The sequence below is a fragment of the Balaenoptera musculus genome, chromosome 12, assembly GCF_009873245.2.
Source record: "Balaenoptera musculus isolate JJ_BM4_2016_0621 chromosome 12, mBalMus1.pri.v3, whole genome shotgun sequence".
Taxonomy (NCBI): Eukaryota; Metazoa; Chordata; class Mammalia; order Artiodactyla; family Balaenopteridae; genus Balaenoptera; species Balaenoptera musculus.
Window position 1 is genome coordinate 49,342,416 of NC_045796.1, and position 23,122 is coordinate 49,365,537.

At 34.2% G+C, this 23,122-nt stretch overlaps 1 protein-coding gene across 4 annotated transcripts in view; it reads left to right on the plus strand.

Moving 5' to 3' along the window:
• REV3L (REV3 like, DNA directed polymerase zeta catalytic subunit) overlaps positions 1–23,122 on the plus strand; it is a 190,888-nt gene that overhangs the window by 80,611 nt on the left and 87,155 nt on the right. For 3 of the 4 annotated variants that reach the window (XM_036871281.1, XM_036871283.1, XM_036871284.1), the window contains exons 6-11: positions 940–1,034; positions 1,602–1,706; positions 2,733–2,817; positions 2,902–3,053; positions 14,547–14,666; positions 17,366–17,603. In XM_036871281.1, coding sequence (XP_036727176.1) covers positions 940–1,034; positions 1,602–1,706; positions 2,733–2,817; positions 2,902–3,053; positions 14,547–14,666; positions 17,366–17,603 — 795 coding nt within the window. The remainder of the gene's footprint in view (positions 1–939; positions 1,035–1,601; positions 1,707–2,732; positions 2,818–2,901; positions 3,054–14,546; positions 14,667–17,365; positions 17,604–23,122) is intronic. The other variant, XM_036871282.1, reaches the window with a different exon arrangement.

Here is a 23,122-nt window from a genome sequence, read left to right on the forward strand (position 1 = left end):
AGACAATGGAAAATGAGGTTTTATTAATGTTTCTCATAAAACATTTTAAAATGTTTCAAATATTAATGAAATCTTCTATCACCCACTTTCTAGTAAAAGTTCTCTCCTTTTCATTTGGTGTCCCTATTGGTAGGAGATCTGAATTTTGGAATGGATAAACTGGGATCCATACTAGTTGTCCTATGTTTATTCTGTCAAGCAGGGACATGTATATGGTGTCATCTTAAATCTTTCATGTGGCTCTGATGAAAAACAAAAATGCTTTTGAGTCAAAGAGCATTAGTGGGAAATAGTTCTCTGTAGTTCTCATAAAAAGTAATGACCTCATGGTGTCACCTCTTTTCCTAGCTGTGATCCCACTATTGGACTCATGTGGTTTCTCAATTCTATAGTTATGGAAAATTTTTAAACATTCCCCAGCTCAGCAGTAGTTGAGGGCAGGGAGAACAGTATCATTTGCCCACTTTTCAGTATGTTCACCTCCCCTCATCTCTTGTTATATATATATTCCCTCCTCATTTTTAAAAACCATCTATGATTGCGGAGATAGATGCCTCTGGGCAAATAATTGCATATGTGTATGGTTTTTGATGCATCCCCTCTGTTGTCCCTCTGTTATTTTATCCCATCCTGCCCTGGATGTGACCCACATGCTGAAACATTGTACATTCCTTTTCTATAAAATATAATGAACCAAAATATGTAAAATAGACTCCAAAAGTATCTCAATGGAGTTGTGAATTTTGTGTTTCTCTTCCTGTTTTTCATTTCTTTGTATATACACACAAAGTATCAATTATGTCATGAATAATTGTGAATTAATATAGGGTCACTGGCTTTCCTGGTTACCACGTAAACATGAAAAATTTTTAAGTAATAAAAATCTTAAGAAAATTTTCTCTTACATAATTATTGTCTTTTGATACTTCTTTAATACAGCTCTTTAATACTGGAAGGTGTTGAACCACAGAGTACTTGTGAATTAGAAGTGGATGCTGTAGCTGCTGATATCTTAAATCGGTTGGACATTGAAGGTATATACACAGTTATTCTTAATATATGTTTTTATTTTTAAAAATCCGTGACCAAAGGATGGAAAAAGTAGGGAAGAAAACATTACTAGGGTAGTGAAATTATTTAAAGAAGGAGGATGTAAAATGTTATGAAGATTTTTTTCTGTACCTCTGATGGAATAGTCATTATTTTTTCATTTATGCTTTCATTCATATGAGTTTGTTTGCATAGACATGAACCTAAAGTAAGTGTGACACTAAATAAATTAGCCATTATAAAAGAATTTACTATGCTCTGCCTTTTAATTTTTTTATTTTCAGGTTATATACCAGGGAGGAGACTTTCAGGTCTGTTGGCTATCATCAAATGTTTGAATCTTATTCACTTGCTGTGTTTTTGGGAACTAGTAGGAAAACTAAAAAAGGAGTAATATAGTAAATATAGGTTGGGATAATTTGTCTGTTTTATTACACAAAGTAGGTAATTGTTTTTCTTAAAAGACAGAATTTTTTTTTAAGTATGGATTTTTTTAAGCAAGTATTTTTCACTTTGACCCTTGTAGTATTGAAGTATTATTATGATTACAGCTCAAATTGGTGGAAACCCTGGTCTACAGGCCATATGGGAAGATGAAAAGCAACGGCGAAGAAACAAAAATGAAACTTCTCAAATTAGTCAACCCGAATCACAAGGTATAAATGATTTTCTTTTAACTGGATATTTTAATGGAAAAGTTTAAGCCATTGAATTTTTACCTTGACATTAGATTTTGCTTTTCAAACTACCTTTAAATTTTCTATATATATTTTCCCTATTCTCATTGCTCTGAACCATAATTCTGTACCTCCAAAGTGTCACTCATTGTCTCTGTTCGTATGAGAAATTGACATCTTCATTGGCCTTGGTTTTCACTGATAGTACCTTTTTCTCCTTTTTCATTCTGTGGTATGTTTTAACCTCTTGTATTTCCAAATGAGCTATAGAATACTTACAGAAGAGCATGAATCCCAACTTAGAAATACTTCGTTTAGTTCATTACGCTTTGAAAATGTCACCCATGAAATTCTGCCCCCATGTTATTTTCTGGGTATGTCATATAAATTCTGACTTTGATTACCTTGTGTATCTCTGAAGAAAATACTCTAAAAATAGTAAATAGTAAAAAAAATTTTATTTTTTACTAAACCCTGCTATATTCAAAAAGAATTTGAAGGGGCTTAAGTAATGCCATGGATACAACAAAAATTTTTAAATAAAGATAAAAGAATAGAAGACATAATTCAAAAGGCAAATGTATCTGAAATACAGTAGTAAGCCTGTACTGAAGTCCAATTAAAATTTATATTATAATCTCTTGGACACTAAAAATCCTTTGATAAGTTTTGAATGCCTTTAATGCCTTTTAAAATAGAAATATTTTATAAAGGGAAAATTTCTAGGTTCAGGTTGTATGATACATTTATAGGTAGAAAGTAATGTTTTTCTCTTTTAGATTTAAGTTATAGAACTTAATCTTAGACTGACTTTAAGTGCTTAATTTCATAGCTTCAGTAACAACCATTTCTCTTTTGTTTGATTTATAATAGGACTACTTTTAGGTGGTGTTATATGTGTCAAGGATAGGAAATTGCTACCATTTTAAAAGCTCTTCTAGGAAAAAGGAAAATATTTCATCCATTTGCTATCTACATTTTTTAATGCACTTTTAAAATTCAAAGATCGCAGGTTTGTGCCAGCAACAGAAAGTGAAAAAAATTTTCAGAAGAGACTCCAGGAAATTCTCAAACAGAATGATTTCTCTGTGTAAGTGGTTATTTATTATAGATCTCAGAACTAATTTTATTGCTTTGATATATAGTTTGTTATAAAGGATATTTTTTAATTAAGCAGAACATTATCAGGATCTGTGGACTACAGCGATGGATCCCAGGAGTTCTCTGCTGAATTAACATTGCACTCTGAGGTTCTGTCTCCTGAAATTCCTCACTGTACACCGGCTAATATGGTAGAAGTCCACAAAGACACAGAGTTGAGCAAAGGTGAGGTTTTCTTTCAAGTGTACAGAAAATACCATAACAGACATCCTGTGTATCTAGCACTGAGATATTAGTATTTGGTTGAGTTAGCTAAATTTTTTTTTTCCTAAGAAGTAAACATCATTGATGTAGCAGAAACCTCTCTCCCATTCTTTTACCTTTTCTTCATCTCTAGAGGTAAGCACTAGTTTGAAGTTGGTACAAACTGTTACCATATATGATTTTATATTTTCTTATATATGTATGTCCAAAACATATACTATTATTTTAGGTTTTAGATTTTACATAAATGGTGTCCTACTTGGCGCAGATTAAGCAACTTGCTTTTTTCATTCAGCATTATGTTTTTTAACAACTTAATTGGGGTATAATTTATGTAACATAAAATTCACTCATTTTAGTGTATAATTCAGTGATTTATAGTAAGTTTACAGAGTTGTACTAACATCTCCATAATTCAATTTTAGAATAGTTCCTTCTCAAAAGATTCTTTTTGTCCATTTGCAGTCATACCTCCAACCCCAAGTAACCACTCATCTACTTTCTTGTCTCTTAAGATTTGCCTTTTCTGGATATGTCATGTAAATGAAATCATACAAAATGTGATCTTTTGTGCCTTGCTTCTTTCACTTAGCATAATGTTTTCAGGCTCATCCATATTGGAGTATCTCTATCAGTATTTCATTCCATTTTATTGCCTAGTAGTATTGCATTCTACTGATATATTTTATTGACTAATTCATTAGTTGATGAAAATTTGAGTTGTTTTCACTTTTTGGCCCTTAAGAATAATGCTGCTCTGAACATTTATGTCTTTGTATGGGTATATATTTTCATTTTTCTTGAGTAGATACCAAGGAAGAGAATTGCTGGATCATTTGATAAATTTGTGTTTAATTTTTAATAAATTGCCAAACTGTTTTCCAAAGTGACTGCACTGTTTTACATTCCCACCAGCAGTATATGAGGGTTTCAGAAACCCCACGTTCTCACTAACACTTGTTATTATCTGTCTTTTTTTATATAGCCATCCTAGTATGTGTGAAATGGCATCTCATTATGGTTTAATCATCATATCCCTCATGAATAATGATGTTGAGTATCTTTTGTGTCAGCAATAATAACTTTGAAATCTATCCTTGTTCTTACATGTTTCTAGGTCATTCATTTTAGCTGCTGATTAGCATTCTTTTGTAAGACTAAACAAGTGTTTCTGTTCTCTACAACTATCAGATGGTTTTCACTTTTGCACTGTTGTTAACAGTGTTACGTCTGTCACCTTGTGGCCATGTGCAAGAGTTTCTCTACAGAAGACATACAGAAGTGTAATTTGCCAGGTCTTAGGGTGTATGTATTATACTCTACCTAGATAGCATCTATTCTAACAGGGTTTTTGTAATACAGTTAGCTTACACATGATTGGTAAATAAGAGAATAATGAAAGTTTTACTTAGAAGTCATGTTGTTTCGCATAAAATTTTTCTAGGCATGGGGAGCCAGAATAGGAGGAGTAGAATTGCAGCCTTCAGAAGGAAAGGAAAAGCCCTCTTTTCAGTGCTGCATTGGCAGCAGGGGCTCTTTTGACTGTATTAAACAACAGCTAGAAATGAGCACCTACACCCACCCAGGGCTTCCTCCTTCCCTAGAGTTGCATCCTAGCATTGTGCCCTCGGTGACTCATGGCAGGTTTCACCCTCTCCTCAGTACTTTAATGGCAGCCTTCTGGCTCAGAGCTCTACTTCCATTTGCTTTGTCTTAGCATCTGCCAGCCCCATCCTAATCAAAATGTACCCAGAATTTCCATGCTATTATTTTCTGTGCATTTTTAATATCTGCTATGACAGCCTCCAGCCACACTGAGCTGCCTGCCTGACTGAGCAGTTTATTTCCTCGGGTACCAATTATTGATTTTGTTAGTGTTCTCATTACAGAGTTGCATAAGTTTTGTCTTAGCCTTTTATTTTCCTTATAAGCTCAATTTTAGTGCTTAATTTTTCAGATTTTGAGGTATGTTAACAATAAAACTATCACATTTGGTAGTAAAGCCAGTATTTCAAAGTTGCTCTATAGAATGTACCTAAGTTTATATTCCCACGATGTGTTAGAGCTTATACTTCCCTACATCCTCAACAATATTTCATAGTGTAAGATGTAAAAATTTTTTGCCATTCTCATTCTTTGAAATCTAAATCTCCTTAGTTTAATCTGCATTTCCTGATTACTAATAAGTTTGAGCATTTGGATCTCTTTATCTGAGAATTGCTTATTCATGTTTTTTGCTCATTTTCTATTGGATCTGTACTCTTTTTCTTACTAATTTGTAGGAATTCCTCATATTTTCTGGATATCAAGCCTTTCTCAGTTATATTTATTATAGAGATATTTTCTCCTCATGTAGAATTACACTTTAAAGTCTCCACAAAATTTTTGTTAGCTTTTTTTTTTTCAATTTTCTTCCCTTTTTTTTAAAAGTGTTTTACGTGTCTTCAATTTTAACCTTAAATTTAACAATTTTTTTCCTTTACTGTTTGGTTTTTGAACCTGGTTTACAATTCCTTCCCTATCCAGATGTAATGAAAGTTTTCATCCTTAAGGTTTATGTGTGCTTACAGATTGGATTTTCACATATAGGTCTTCAATTCATCTGACATTTTACTTGTGTATATAGTAAGGATCTTATTGTTATTTATTTTTCTAGATATAAAGAGCTAGTGGTTCCAACATATTTATTGAAAAGTTTTTTTTCCACTGAATTTCCCAACCTCGGTTTTGTTCTCCCATGTTAATATCATACTGTTGTAATTACTGTTGCTTTGTAAGTAATGATATATATCAGGAGCAGATCTGCCCTATTTAGCTTCAGAATTATCTTATTTACTCTTTTTTTTTAATACATCTTTATTGGAGTCTAATTGCTTTACCATGTTGTGTTAGTTTCTGCTGTACAACAAAGTGAATCAGTTATATGTATACAAACATCCCCATAACCCCTCCCTCTTAAGCCTCCCTCCCACCCTCCCTATCCCACCCTCCCTATCCCACCCTCCCTATCCCACCCCTCTAGGTCGTCACAAAGCACCAAGATGATCTCCCTGTGCTATGCAGCAGCTTCCCGCTAGCCATCTACAAAATTGTCGTATTTACTCTTGATCTTTAAAAAAAGTTTTCCCATGTTAATTTTAAGATCAGATTGTTTTGTTTCTGGGAAGAACCCTGTTGAGATTTTATTGGAAATTTATTGAATTTATAGACCAATTTAGAAACATTTTAAGTCTTTCTATATACCAAATTAGCTCATTTATGCACATGATATATTTCTCTTTATTTGGTCTTCTTTCATGTCTTTCAATAAAGTTCTGCAATTTTTCTGGTAAAATTATTTTATATCTTTTATTAGATATACTCCAGGTGCCTTATAAATGTTGCAGTTTTAAGTTTATCTTTCAAAAATTAACATCATCTGGTATTAGGAACTTCACTGACCTTGTGTGTCAGTCTTATATCCAGCAACTTTTACTAGTGCTTAGTGCTAATAGTTTGTCTTTTTGATTGGATTTTCTGTGGATAGAGTCATCGTCAGAAAATAATAATTGTATTACTTCCCTTCCCATCCTTATACTTTTTCTTTTTTAATGTTTTAATGCAGTGCTTAAGAACTTAACAGTAATATTAAGTAGATATGAAAAAAACATTTTTCTTCGCTTTAAAGTGAATGCTTTTATATTTCATCATTAAGTATGAAATTTACTACAGGATATTGGTAGATAAACTTTAATCAGTTTATTATCTCTTCTATTTCTTGCTTGTTAAGAAGTTTGGGTTTTTTTAAATCATGAATGGATATTAAATTTTACCAAATGTGTTTTTTTTTTTATTCTAATGTTTTTTTTTTTTAATTTTTTATTTACTTATTTATTTTTGGCTGTGTTGGGTCTTTATTTCTGTGCGAGGGCTTTCTCCAGTTGCGGCAAGCGGGGGCCACTCTTCATCGCGGTGCACGGGCCTCTCACTATCGCGGCCTCTCTTGTTGCGGAGCACAGGCTCCAGACGCGCAGGCTCAGTAGTTGTGGCTCACGGGCCCATTTGCTCCGCGGCATGTGGGATCTTCCCAGACCAGGGCTCGAACCCATGTCCCCTGCATTGGCAGGCAGATTCCCAACCACTGCGCCACCAGGGAAGCCCTCCACTTGTATTTCTAACATTGTTTATGCCTTCTCTCTATTTTGTTGTGATCATTCTTGCCAGTCTTGTCTATTTTGTTATTAGTTTGAGAACCAGCTTTTGTTTTCACTGATCTCTTTATTTTGTTGTTTTGGGATGACCTGTTTTCTGTGGTTTTTTTTGTTTGTTCTTTCATTTTGACTAAACACTATTAGGCTAGCTATGTGTGTTAAAATATTTCTAGGATGTGTTAAAAATATTTCTTCCTGAAGCTTTTAACTCTCTTTTAAAAACTGTTGAAAAACACTTAGTTTTAAGTCTGAATATCAGAGGCAGAAAAATAGAACTGTTTCCAATTAGCTTTCTTATAACTGCTTGCCATATTTTGCTATATAGTCTTTTTTTTAAGATTATTGGTTTTTTTTTTTTAATTAATTAATTTATTTTTAGCTGCATTGGGTCTTTGTTGCTGCACGCAGGCTTTCTCTAGTTGTGTTGAGCGGGGGCTACTCTTCGTTGCGGTGCGCGGGTTTCTCATTGCCGTGGCTTCTCTTATTGTGGAGCACGGGCTCTAGGTGCGCGGGCTTCAGTAGTTGTGGCACATGGGCTCAGTAGTTGTGGCCTGTGGGCTCTAGAGCACAGCTCAGTAGTTGTGGTGCATGGGCTTAGTTGCTCCACGGCATGTGGCATCTTCCCAGACCAGGGCTCAAACCCATGTCCTCTGCATTGGCAGGCAGATTCTTCACCACTGTGCCACCAGGGAAGTCCTATATAGTCTTTTTTTCCCCTACTATTATGTGCTTTTTATTCTCCCTCTCCCTTTGATTAGATTATGAGATTCATTTTATCTTCTAAAAATTATTTAATCCCTCTGTACATTAGACCTTCTATAAAAATCACATGGCAAAAGACTTACATTTTAAAATCATGAATTAAAAGACATTGAGAAATATAAAGTTAATGTAAAATGAATTATTTGAAATTTTTAAACTATAGAGAATTTTATTATTCAAATTGGACAACTTGTCTTTTCTGTTCATTTTATAAATTTTATTTTATTTTTTGTAAGTGGTGAAATTTTTATATTTTAAAAAAAATTTTTTGAAGTATCGTTGATTCACTGTTGTGTACAATAATTTCTGCTGTACAGCAAAGTGACTCCGTTATACATATATGTATATATTCTTTTTCATATTCTTTTCCATTATGGTTTATTACAGGATATTGAATATAGTTCCCTGTGCCATATAGTTGGACCTTGTTGTTTATCTATCCTATATATAATAGTTTGCATTTGCTAATCCCAAACTCTCAATCCTTCCCCTCTTCACTCCCCTCCCCTTTGGCAACCACAAGTCTCTGTGAGTCTGTTTCTGTTTCGTAGAGAAGTTCGTTTGTGTCATATTTTAGATTCCACATAGAAATGATAACATATGGTATTTGTCTTTCTCTTTCTGACTTACTTTGCTCAGTATGATAATCTCTACGTCCATCCATGTTGCTGAAAATGGCCTTATTTCATTCTTTCTAATGGCTGAGTAATATTCCATTGTATAAATATACCACATCTTCTTTATCCATTCATCTATCAGTGGACATTTAGGTTGTTTCCATGTCTTGTCTGTTGTGAATAGTGCTTCTATGAACATAGGGGTGCATGTATCTTTTTGAATTATAGTTTTGTCTGGGTATATGCCCAAGAATGGCATTGCTGGATCATAGGGCAACTCTGTTTTTAGTTTTTTGAGGACCTTCATACTGTTTTCTATAGTGGCTGTACCAATTTACATTCCCACCAACAGTGTAGGAGGGTTCCCTTTTCTATGCACCCTCTCCAGCATTTGTTATTTGTAGTCTTTTTAATGATGGCCATTCTCACTGGTGTGAGGTTATACCTCATTGTAGTTTTGATTTGCATTTCTCTAATAATTAGCAATGATGAGCATCTTTCATGTGCCTAATGGCCATCTATATGTAGTCTTTGGAGAAATGTCTGTTTAGGTCTTCTGCCCATTTTTCAATTGGGATGTTTGCTTTTTTGTTATTGAATTGTAGGAGCTGTTTGTATATTTTGGAAATTAAGCCCTTGTCAGTCACATGATTTGCAAATATTTTCTCCCATTCTGTGGGTTTGTTTACAGTTTCCTTTGCTGTGCAAAAGCTTATACATTTGATTAGGACCCATTTGTTTATTTTTGTTTTTATTTCTGTTGCCTTGGGAGGCTGTCCTAAGAAAACACTGGTACAGTTTATGTCAGAGAATGTTTTACCTATGTTCTCTTCTAGGAGTTTTATGATGTCTTGTCTTATATTTAAGTCTTTAGGCCATTTTGAGTTTATTTTTGTGCATGGTATGAGGGTGTGTTCTAGTTTCATTGATTTACATGCAGCTGTCCAACTTTCCCAACACCACTTGCTGAAGAGACTTTTTTCCCCATTGTATATTCTTGCCTCCTTTGTTGAAGAGTAATTGTCAGTACATGTGTGGGTTTATTTCTGGGCTCTCTATTCTGTTCCATTGATCTATATGTCTGTTTTTGTGCCAATACTATGCTGTTTTGATTACTGTAATTTTGTAGTATTGTCAGAAGTCTGGAAGGGTTATGCCTCCTGCTTTGTTCTTTTTCCTCAGGATTGTTTAGACAATTCTGGGTCTCTTATGATTCCATATAAATTTTAGGAATATTTATTCTAGTTCTGTGAAAAATGTCATGGGTATTTTGATGGGTATTGCCTTAAATCTGTATATTGCTTTGGGTAGTATAGCCATTTTAACAATATTAATTTTTCCAATCCAGGAGCATGGGATATCTTTACATTTCTTTGAGTCATCTTCAGTTTCCTTTATTAATGTTTTGTATCAATAGTTCTCAGCATATAAGTCTTTTACCTCCTTGGTGAGGTTTATTCCTAAGTATTTTAATTTTTTTTGATGTGATTTTAAAGGGGATTGTTTGTTTACATTCCCTTTCTGGTATTTCATTTAGTGTAAAGAAATGCAGCCAATTTCTATATGTTAATCTTGTATCCTGCTACCTTGTATTCATTTATCAGTTCTAGTAGTTTTTGTGTGGAGTCTTTAGGGTTTTCTATATATACTATCATGTCATCTGCATATAATGACAGTTTTACCTCTTCCCTACCAATTTGAATACCTTTTATTTCTTTTTCTTGTATGATTGCTGTTGCTAGGGCTTCCAATACTATGTTGAAGAGAAATGTTGAGAGTGGGCATCCTTGTCTTGTTCCAGATTTTAGCAGGAAGGCTTTCAGCTTTTCATCATTGAGTATTATATTGGCTGTGGGTTTGTCATAAATAGCTTGTGTTATGTTGAGGTATGTTCCCTCTATACTCACTTTTGTAAGGGTTTTTATCATGAATGGATGTTGAATTTTATCAGATACTTTTTCTGCATCTATTGAGATGATTATGTGGTTTTTGTCTTTTCTTTTGTTGATGTGGTGTATCACATTGATTGATTTGCACATGTTGAACCATCCTTTTGACCCTGGGATGAATCCAACTTGGTCATGGTGTATGATCTTTTTTACATGTTGTTGGATGCAGTTTGCTAATATTTTATTGAGAATTTTTGCATCTATATTTATCAAAGATATTGGCCTGTAATTTTCTTTTTTGGGTAGTGTCTTTGTCTAGTTTTGGTATCAGGGTGATGGTGGCTTCATAGAATGTCTTTGGGAGTATTCCTTCCTCTTCAGTCTTTTGGAAGAGTTTGAGAAGGATCGGTATAAGTTCTTCTTTGTGCGTTTGGTAGAATTCACCTGTGAAACATCTGATTCTGGACTTTTGTTTGCAGGGAGTTTTTTTTTATTACAGATTCTGTTTCACTTCTAGTGATCAGATGATCTGTTCTAGTTATCTATTTCTTCTTGTTTCAGTTTTGGAGGGCTGTATGTTCCTAGAAAGTTGTCCATTTCTTCTAGGTTGTGTAATTGTTCATAGTATTGTCTTATGGTTTTTTGTATTTCTGCAGTATCAGTTGTGATTTCTCCTCTTTGATTTCTTATTTTGTTTATTTGGGTCTTCTCTCTTTTTTCTTGGTAAGCCTGGCCAGAGGTTTGTCAATTTTGTTTACGCTTTCGAAGAATCAGCTCTTGGTTTTATTGATTTTTTTCTATTTTTTTAAATCTCTATTTTATTTATTTCCTCTCTGATCTTTATTATCTCCTTCCTTCTGCTGACTTTAGGTTTTGTTTGTTCTTCTTTTTCTAATTCTTCTAGGTGATGTGTTAGATTGTTTATTTGAGCTTTTTCTTTTTTCTTAAAGAAGGCCTGCATCACTATGAACTTCCCTCTAAGAACTCGTTTTACAAATTTTAATGTACATTGATTTTTATCAGAGTAATATAACTGTCTGTACATACCAGGTAGGATTTAGAGGCTAAAGAGATTGTAAATATTTAGTGATTCACAGTTTCAGGGTTTTTTTTGTTTGTTTTTGTTTTTGTTTTTATTTTTTTATTTTTCACACACACACACTGTATTTTATTTTTACAAGAGATAAATAGACTGACACCAAGCATTGTACATGGATGACCACAACAAAAGCAACAATGATTGCAATTACCAAACATGAAACACACTCATACTATGTCATAATATTGACATTCAGTCCAGTAATCCTCCACTGTAACAGCTCCTTTACTTTGCAGTGAAAATTGATTTGTATATTCTTTGCCTCTGAGTCCTTGTGGGATTTTTTTTTTTTAATTCAGACAGAAAGTCACAAAAATTATACTCATCCTCATCAGTTCACTCAGTCCCATGTAATTAATTTTTTTTTTCATCTTGATCTTTTGTTAGCACTTTTATGAGTTCATCAGTTTTTCATTAGAGTTCTGAAAATGCTTATTCATTCAGTTCAGCAGTACAGTCAGTTACTAGAAACCTGTACTTGTCAGGGTCTTTTCCATGAATTTCTTGAAGATGAAAGCCTTTTATAGGAACATATTTGCAAAAGCATCAGAGTACACCCAGAACTGTCTGTAAATGACAAAAGACTTAAAAATGACCACTGCTAAAGATTTGATGAAAGTTCATAATAATGCAGTTGACAAGAAAATTAGTTATTTCTGAGATATACATTTTAAAGTAATAACTAGGATTATTACTTATAACATTATACCAGAACATATAAGATTTTTAGAAATTTCATGTAATGTCTGAAACATTTATATTAACATATTTCCATACATATTTCCATACAAATATAAGATTTTTAGAAATTTCATGTAATGTCTGAAACATTTAACATATTTCCATACTAATAACCCAATGAAAGTTTAGTATTAGTTGTTTTGTTTGTTTTTTTATACTGCAGGTTCTTATTAGGCATCAATTTTATACACATCAGTGTATACATGTCAATCCCAGTCACCCAATTCAGCACACCACCATCCCCACCCCACCGCAGCTTTCCCCCCTTGGTGTCCATATGTCCATTCTCTACATCTGTGTCTCAACTTCTGCCCTGCGAACCGGCTCATCTGTACCATTTTTCTAGGTTCCACATACATGCATTAATATACGATATTTGTTTTTCTCTTTCTGACTTACTTCACTCTGTATGACAGTCTCTAGATCCATCCACGTCTCAACAAATGACTCAATTTCGTTCCTTTTTATGGCTGAGTAATATTCCATTGTATATATGTACCACAACTTCTTTATCCATTCGTCTGTTGATGGGCATTTAGGTTGCTTCCATGACCTGGCTATTGTAAATAGTGCTGCAATGAACATTCGGGTGCATGTGTCTTTTTGAATTACGGTTTTCTCTGGGTATATGCCCAGTAGTGGGATTGCTGGGTCATATGGTAATTCTATTTTTAGTTTTTTAAGGAACCTCCATATTGTTCTCCATAGTGGCTGTATCAATTTACATTCCCACCAACAGTGCAAGAGGGTTCCCTTTTCTCCACACCCTCTCCAGCATTTTTTGTTTGTATATTTTCTGATGATGCCCATTCTAACAGGAGTGAGGTGATACCTCATTGTAGTTTTGATTTGCATTTCTCTAATAATTAGTGATGTTGAGCAGCTTTTCATGTGCTTCGTGGCCGTCTGTATGTCTTCTTTGGAGAAATGTCTATTTAGGTCTTCTGCCCATTTTTGGATTGGGGTGTTTGTTTCTTTAATATTGAGCTGAATGAGCTGTTTATATATTTTGGAGATTAATCCTTTGTCCGTTGATTCGTTTGCAAATATTTTCTCCCATTCTGAGGGTTGTCTTTTTGTCTTGTTTATGGTTTCCTTTGCTGTGCAAAAGCTTTGAAGTTTCATTAGGTCCCATTTGTTTATTTTCGTTTTTATTTCCATTACTCTAGGAGGTGGATCAAAAAAGATCTTGCTGTGATTTATGTCATAGAGTGTTCTTCCTATGTTTTCCTCTAAGAGTTTTATAGTGTCCAGTCTTATATTTAGGTCTCTAATCCATTTTGAGTTTATTTTTGTGTATGGTGTTAGGGAGTATTCTAATTTCATTCTTTTACATGTAGCTGTCCAGTTTTCCCAGCACCACTTATTGAAGAGACTGTCTTTTCTCCATTGTATATCTTTGCCTCCTTTGTCATAGATTAGTTGACCATAGGTGCGTGGGTTAATCTCTGGGCTTTCTATCTTGTTCCATTGATCTATGTTTCTGTTTTTGTGCCAGTACCATATTGTCTTGATTACTGTAGCTTTGTAGTATAGTCTGAAGTCAGGGAGTCTGATTCCTCCAGGTCCATTTTTTTGCCTCAAGACTGCTTTGGCTATTCGGGGTCTTTTGTGTCTCCATACAAATTTTAAGATGATTTGTTCTAGCTCCGTAAAAAATGCCATTGGTAATTTGATAGGGATTGCATTGAATCTGTAGATTGCTTTGGGTAGTATACTCATTTTCACAATGTTGATTCTTCCAATCCAAGAACATGGTATATATCTCCATCTGTTGGTATCATCTTTAATTTCTTTCATCAGTGTCTTATAGTTTTCTGCATACAGGTCTTTTGTCTCCCTAGGTAGGTTTATTCCTAGGTATTTTATTCTTTTTGTTGCAATGGTAAATGGGAGTGTTTCCACAATTTCTCTTTCAGATTTTTCATCATTAGGGTTTTTTGTTTATGTTTTTTTAATTACTCTGTGTGACTGGTTAGATATTCCTGTGGCTTTCATTAAGTTTTATTATGTTTTTATTTAACATACGTCAGTAACACTTCAAAATTTTAAATAGGTTTACATTGTAATGTTTCCTAATTTACACAAATTCTAAACAGTAAGTTTCAGATTTAGGTCATTTACTTTAATGTTTTTGTATTCTTTGTCCTCTTAAGGTCATATTAGACACAAAGTGGAGGAAGCTGTTATTAATGAAGAAGCAATTTTGAACCTCATGGAAAACAGTCAGACTTTTCAGCCTTTGACCCAAAGACTGAGTGAGTCACCAGCTTTCTGTAAGTAACAATTGTGCCATAAATTTTCAGTGTCTTATATCAACAAAAGTGCGTATGTCAGGCAGTATTTTTTTCTTTGATTTGAAGAGGTTAATATTGCATGTTTGATAAATTCTTGCTCAGTATAAAAATGAAATCTTGAATTATAAGATGTAGTAGCTTCCTTTTTGTTTTCTGCACAGCTTTTTCTGAAAAATAGTTGTGAAAGAAAATAATTCTTTTTTTTTTTAACTTGACTTTGTTTGGAAGAGAACCATATTGCTTTAAGGGGAAATATGCTTATTTTGAATTAAAATTCTCCAAAGTTAAGAACATTAATAAAATACCATAATTGATTCTTTCTTGGTAAGTATCAGGAACTTCCCTGGACAATTCCTTTCGAGCTGTTAATTTTTGACTAGCATGTAGAACATGACAGTTATTTCTGAGTATCTTTGCATCTCCATAAATGCATTTTCATTAATATGATAAACCATTTGCTAGATATCATTTCAATAATTTAGTCTAAATTACTGACATTTTTCAGAAATTTATTTAAATTTTCTTTGCAAAAAGTGAGATATCATTGAACTTCATGCCTCTTGCTTTGCCTGGTATAGTGATTTTATGTTTCTTGCTCACTTTCTGTTTTTCCATTCTTACTGTATCAAATGAGGTATAGCATCAAATGTTATCCTACCTCTCTACAGTGTCCTCTCTCTGTTATTTGCATTTTCATTTGAGTGGAAGATTAATTGAATGACTAGGGACAGTACCAAAATTATTGTACACAGTCATATTTCAAGAACATTTTCTATGGAGGTAGGTAGCTTTTTTCTTTTTTAAATGAATGACATGACATACGTAGAAAGAAATGATCCAAAGACCACATTTAAAAATTAATTTGAAGTTTATAATCTAAAATGTTTTATTTCTCTGAGTAAATAAATATGTATATACCTAAATTATATTTTAGTTATAAAAAAACAGAGAAATTGAAAAAGAGGAGAGACATATCCTTATTTCATTATATTAGGCAAATATAATGTATCACCAGCTGATATAATTCCACCTTGCATAAGGTTACAAAGAATGCAGTCTCAGTGTTAGAGATCTGAGAGTCAAATATCTGTACATTATTTGCCAATATTAACCATTTTTAAAGTATGAGGCAGGAAAAATTAACTGCAATTCTAGGTTTAAGAAATGGATTTTTGCCAAAATGGCTCTTATAAGCAAATATCTTCAGTTTTGCCTTACAGTTGGTAGCCTTACAGTTGGTAGCATGATTGAACCAGTTTCTTTAATGTCAACAAAGAAAACCTGGAACTTAATAGTTTAGTAAATGGGGAATCTATGATCTCATTTTACAGAGAAAAAGGTTGTGTACTAGATTAGAACAAACCTCCATCTTTATGATCTTTTTAAAAAAAATAATAGCTTTTATTGGGATATAATTCACATATTGTAAAACTCACCTTCTAACATGTACAGTTCAGTGGTTTTTAGCATTTCAGGTATTTATGCAACCATTTCCACTATCTAATTCCAGGACATTTTTATCACCCTAAAAAGAAACCCAATACCCATTTGTAGTCACTTCCCATTTTTCCCTCCTCTCAGCCTCTGGCAACCTCTAATCTATTTTCTCTTTTGCTGGATTTACTTATTTTGGGCATTTCATATAAACAGAATCATATAACCTTTTGTTTCTGTATTTCACTTAGCATAATGTTTTCAAGATTCATTCATGTTGAGGTATATATCAGTATTGCATTCCTTTTTACTATTGAATATTGTTGCATCATGTGGATATATACCATATTTCATTTTTCCATCTTTCTGTTGATGGATATTTGTGTTGATTCCACTTTTTTGGCCATTGGGGTAATGCTGCTATGATTATTCATGTATAGGTTTTCGTGTGGACATATGTTTTCACTTCTCTTGGATACATACCTAGGAATGGAATTACTGCCTTATCTGGTAACTCTGTGTTTAACATTTTGAGGAACTGCCAAACTTTTTTTCCCCAAAACAACTGCACCATTGTACAATTCGACCAGCAGTGTATGAGGGCTCCAATTTCTTCACATCCTTGTCAACACTTGTTATTATCTGTCTTTGATGTTAGCAACCCTACTGCATATGATGGTGATATTTCAGTGGTGGTCTTCAAGGTTTTTAAGTAATGTTATTAATCACTTTTAAAGCTCTCTCGTGTTTTTCAACTACAGGTTTTGACTGTCCTGTGAGCTAAATACAGCTTAAGAGAGGGATAAGTTGTTCACATTATCATTTTTAAGGCACTTTCTTAGCATTAATTCATATATTTATTATATATTTTATACTTAGTTTGATCAGTTGTGATTATATTTGGTTTAGTGCTCCTCAACCTTGCTTGTGCAGTAAGAGATTGGGCAGCTTGTTAACATGCAAATTCCTGAGCCCTACCTCAGAAATTCTAATTCAGTAGGTGTGAGATGGTGTCCGGGAATTTTCTTTTTAAGGACACAAAATCATTTCTAATGCAGGTGGTCCAAAGATTACACTTTAATGGAAGAACTGCATCAATACATAAATCTTTGTACCAGCTGTATCCTTTCAGCATGTGCCAGCATCTGTGATTCTTGTTGTTGTTTTATATATAATTGATCTGAATTATTGAATTATTCAGAAAATTTAAGTTGTTTGTTGGTGATGCTTCACTTGTTTTATAGTGGACAGTAGTCCTGATGAGGCTCTGGTACATCTTCTTGCTGGTTTGGAAAATGACGGATATCAGGGGGGAAGAAATAGGATGCCATCATCATGTCGTTCCTTTGGAAACAGTAAAAATCCTCAAAATAGTGATGATGAAGAAAATGAACCACAGATTGAAAAAGAAGAAATGGAGCTTAGTTTAGTAATGTCTCAGAGATGGGACAGCAATATTGAAGAACATTGTGCCAAAAAGAGGTAACTTTTTAGTTATTTCAGTTGCTTTAATAACTTCCTTTGGTCATTATCATTGATCTTTAATCAGAAATTATTTCTTACTATTATTCATAATAAAAAATACCTAATAAACTAAATTGACTTCTTTGAAATCTCTTTTAAATAGTGTGTAAACTTTATATTCCAAGCAAAATAAAATTTTGGTACATTTAAAAAGATTAAACCTAACTTTATTTTTTTCCATTATTAACAAGATATAATTGATATACACCACTGTATGAATTTTCGATGTACAGCGTAAAGGTTTGATTTACAATATATTATGAAGTGATTACCACAACAGATTTAGTTAACATCCATCATCTCATATAATTACAATAAAAAGAAATGGGGGAAATTTTTTGTCTCCTTGTAATGAGAACTTTCATATATATCATACATACAGCATATATGTACATATGTATTATACAGCAGTGGTAACTATCGTCACCGTGTTGTACATTATATCCCTAGTACTTATTTGTCTTATAACAAAGTTTGTGTCTTTTGACTACCTTGCTCCAATTTGTGCTCTCCTCATAAACCTAACTTAGAAATCATCTGTCTGTATATACAGTAGTAATATGTGGGTCATAAATGGGGCAAAATAGAAGTGCCTCCTTATCTCAGAACTTGAGGAAAAAAGAATGCCCTTTGAGAGTTAAACTCTTATGGGTTGGAGCAACAAATATAGAGTCAGCTTGAAGACAAGGAATGGCTTCTATGTCTGATTAGATCGAAGGAGTTAAATATTAATGAATGAATGAATGTCAGAAGCAGTCACTGATATTCTGTTCCATTTCTCAAAGAAAATGAGTAAGATGGCAGTGTGGTTTTCTTTTTGTTCTTTTTTTTTCCCTTCTTTTTACATTTTAAACTTTTTTTTAAAGTATAGTTAATTTACAATGTTGTGTTAGTTTCAGGTGTATAGCAAAGTGATTTGGTTTTTTATATATATATTCTTTTTCAGATTCTTTTCCATTATAGATTATTACAAGATATTGAATATAGTTCCCTGTGCTATACAGTAGGCCCTTATTGTTTATCTATTTTACATAAAGTAGTATGTATATGTTAATCCCAAATTCCTAATTTATCTCCCCTCCCCCCCCCCACTGTCCCCTTTGGTAACCATAAGTTTGTTTTCTGTGTCTGTGAGTCTTTCTGCTTTGTAAATAAATTCATTCGTATCATATTTTTAAAAATATTTATTTATTTATTTTGGCTGTGCTGGGTCTTAGTTGCGGCACACAGGATCTTTGTTGTGGCATGCAGGATCTTTAGTTGCGGCATGCAGGGTCTTAGTTGTGGCATGCAGACTTCTTAGTTACGGCATGCGGGATCTAGCTCCCTGACCAGGGATCAAACCCGGGCCCCCTGCATTTGGAGTGTGGTGTCTTACCCACTGGACCCCCAGGGAAGTCCCCATTTGTATCATATTTTAGATTCCACATATAAGTGATATTATATGATATTTGTCTTTCTCTGTCTGACTTAGTTCCCTTAATATGATAAGCTCTTGGTCCATCCATGCTGCTGCAAATGGCATTATTTCATTCTTTTTTATGGCTGAGTAATATTCATATATATATATATATATATATATATATATACACGTGTGTGTGTATATATATATCCATATATATATATATATATATCCCACATCTTCTTTCTCGATTCATCTGTCGATTGACATTTAGGTGGCTTCCATGTCTTGGCTATTCCGAATAGTGCTGCTGTGAACATCGGGGTGCATGTATCTTTTTGAAGTAGAGTTTTCTCCAGATATATGTCCAGGAGTGGGATTGCAGAATCATATGGTAGCTCTATTTTTAGCATTTTAAACCACCTCCATACTGTTCTCCATAGTGGCTGCACCAATCTGCATTCCCACCAACAGTGTAGGAGGGTTCCTTTTTCTCCACACCCTCTTCAGCATTTGTTATTTGTAGACTTTTTAATGATGGAAGTTCTGACTGCTGTGAAGTGATACCTCATTGTAGTTTCAATTTGGATTTCTCTAACAATTAGTGATATTGAGCATCTTTTCATCTGCCTGTTGGCCATCTGTATGTCTTCTTTGGAGAAATGTCTGTTTAGGTCTTCTGCCAGTTGTTTGATTGGATTGTTTGTTTTTTTAAAATTTCTTTTAAAGTGTTTATTCCTTTTATTTTATTTTAAATTTATTTATTTATGGCTGCGTTGGGTCTTCGTTGCTGCCTGTGGGCTTTCTGTAGTTGCGGTGAGTGAGGGCTACTGTTTGTTGTGGTGCGTAGGCTTCTCATTGCGGTGGCTTTTCTTGTTGCAGAGCATGGGCTCTAGGCGCGCAGGCTTCAGTAGTTGTGGCTCGCGGGCTCTTGAGTGCAGGCTCAGTAGTTGTGGCTCGCGGGCTCTAGAGTGCAGGCTCAGTAGCTGTGACGTGGGCTTAGTTGCTCCATGGCATGTGGGATATTCCTGGACCAGGGCTCAAACCTGTGTCCCCTGCATTGGCCGGCGGATTCTTAACCCACTGCACCACCAGGGAAGCCTTGTTTTTTTTTTTTTATATTAAGCTGCATGAGCTGTTTGTATATTTTGGAAATTAAGCCCTTGGTCACATCATTTGCAAATATTTTCTCCCATTCCATAGGTTGTCTTTTCATTTTGTTTGTGTTTTCCTTTGCTGTGCAAAAGCTTTTAAGTTTAGTTAGGTCCCATTTGTTTATTTTTGATTTTATTTCCATTAATCTAGGAGATGGATCCAAAAAAATGTTGCTGCAATTTATGTCAAAGACTGTGCTGTCTATGTTTTCCTCTAGGAGTTTTATAGTATCCAGTCTCACATTCAGGTCTTTGATCCATTTTGAGTTTATTTTTGTAAATGGTGTAGAGAATGTCCTAATTTCATTCTTTTGCATGTAGCTGTCCAGTTTTCCCAGCACCACTTGTTGAAGAGACTGTCTTTTCTCTGTTGTATATTCTTGCCTCCTGTGTTGTAGATTAATTGACCTTAAGTGCATGAGTTTATTTCTGGACTTTCTGTCCAGTTCCATTGATCTGTGTGTGTGTTTTTGTGCCAGTACCATACTGTTTTGATTACTGTAGTTTTGTAGTATACTCTGAAGTCAGGGAGCCTGATTCCTCCAGCTCTGTTCTTCCTTCTCAAGATTGTTTGGTTATTTGGGGTCCTTTGTGTTTCCATACAAATTTTAAAATTTTTTGTTCCAGTTCTGTGAAAAATGTTATTGGTAATTTGGTAGGGATTGTATTGAATCTGTAGATTGCTTTGGGTAGTATGGTCATTTTTAACAACATGGATTCTGTCAATCCAAGAACACAGTGTATTTTTCCAGCTGTTTGTGTCATCTTCAATTTCTTCATCAGCATCATAGTTTTTGGAGTACAGGTCTTTTGCCTTCTTAGGTAGGTTTATTCCTAGGTATTTTATTCTTTTTGCTGTGATGGTAAATGGAGTTGTTTCTTTAATTTCTCTTTCTGATCTTTTTTTTTTAAATATAAATTTCTTTATTTTATTTATTTATTTTTGGGTCTTTTTTGCTGTGAGTGGGCTTTCTCTAGTTGTGGCAAGTGGGGGCTACTCTTTGTTGCATTGTGCAGGCTTCTCATTGCGGTGGCTTCTCTTGTTATGCAGACTCTAGGCATGCAGGCTTCAGTAGTTGTGGCTCACGGGCTCTAGAGCACAGGCTCAGTAGTTGTGGTGCATGGGCTTAGTTGCTCCGCAGCATGTGGGATCTTCCCAGACCAGGGATCAAACCCGTGTCCCCTGCATTGGCAGGCGGATTCTTAACCACTGCGCCACCAGGGAAGTCCTCTCTTTCTGATCTTTCATTGTAAGCGTATAGAAATGCAACAGATTTCTGGTATTAATTTTGTATCCTGCAACTTTACCAAATTCATTGTTGAGCTCTAGTAGTTTTTTGGTGGCGTCTTTTGGATTTTCTATGTATAGCATCGTGTCATCTGCAAACAGTGACAGTTTTACTTCTTTCCAATTTGAATCCCTTTTATTTTTTTTTCTCTGATTGCTGTGGCTGGGACTTCCAAAACTATGTTGAATACAAGTGGCAAGAGTGAGTATCCTTGTCTTATTCCTGATCTTAGAGGAAATGCTTTCAGCTTTTAACCATTTAGTGTGATGTTAGGTGTGGGTTTGTGATATATGGCCTTTATTTTGTTGAGATGTGTTCCCTCTATGCCAACTTTCTGGAGAGTTTTTATCATAAATGGATGTTGAATTTTATCAAAAGCTTTTTCTGCATCTATTGAGATGATCATATGATTTTTATTCTTCAGTTGGTTGATGTGTTGTATTACATTGATTGATTTGCATGTATTGAAAATTCCTTGCATCCCTGGGGTAAATCCCACTTGATCATGGTGTATGGTATTTAATGTATTGTTGGAGTCAGCTTGCAACTATTTTATTGAGGATTTTTGCACCTATGTTCATCAGTAATATTGGCCTGTAATTTTCTTTTTATGTGATATCTTTGTCTGGTTTTTGTATCAGGGTGATGGTGGCCTCATAGAACAAGTGTGAAAGCATTCCTTCCTCTGCAGTTTTTTGGAGTAGTTTCAGAAGGGTAGGTGTTAACTCTTCTTTAAATGTTAGGTAGAATTCACCAGTGAAGCCATCTGGTCCTGGACTTTTGTTTCTTGGGAGTTTTTAAATTACTGACTCAATTTCAATACTGGTAATTGGTCTGCTCATATTTTCTATTTCCATTTCTTTTTTTTTTCTTTTTTAATATTTATTTATTTATTTTGCTGCGTCAGGTCTTAGTTGCGGCATGCGGGATCTAGTTCCATGACCAGGGATTGAACCTGGGCCCCCTGCATTGGGAGCGTGGAGTCCCAGCCACTGGACCACCAGGGAAGTCCTTCCATTTCTTTTAAGTTGTCCATTTTATTGGCGTGTAGTTCCTTGTAGTAGTCTCTTATGATCCTTTGTATTTCTGTGGTGTCAGTTGTACCTTCTCCTTTTTCATTTCTGATTTTATTGATTTGGGCCCTGTCCCTTTTTCTCTTGATGAATCTGGCTAAAGGTTTATCAATTTTGTTTATCTTTTCAGAGAACCAGCTTCTTAGTTTCATTGATCTTTTGTATTTTTTTTTTTAGTCTCTATTTCCTTTATTTCTGCTCTGATCTTTATGATTTCTTTCCCTCTACTAACTTTGGGTTTTGTTTGTTCTTCTTTCTCTAGTTACTTTAGGTGTAAGATTAGGTTGTTTATTCGAGATTTTTCTTGTTTCCTGGGGTAAGCTTGTATCGTTATTGTTATAAACTTCCCTCTTAGAACTGCTTTTGCTGCATCCCATATGTTTTGGATCGTAGTATTTTCATTTGACTCTAGATATTTTTAGATTTCCTCTTTGACTTATTCAGTGATTCATTAGTTGTTTAGTAACATATTGTTTAGCCTCTGTATGTTTGTGGTTTTTGCAGTTTTTTTCTTGTAGTTGATTTCTAGCCTCATAGTGTTGTGGTTGGGAAAGATGCT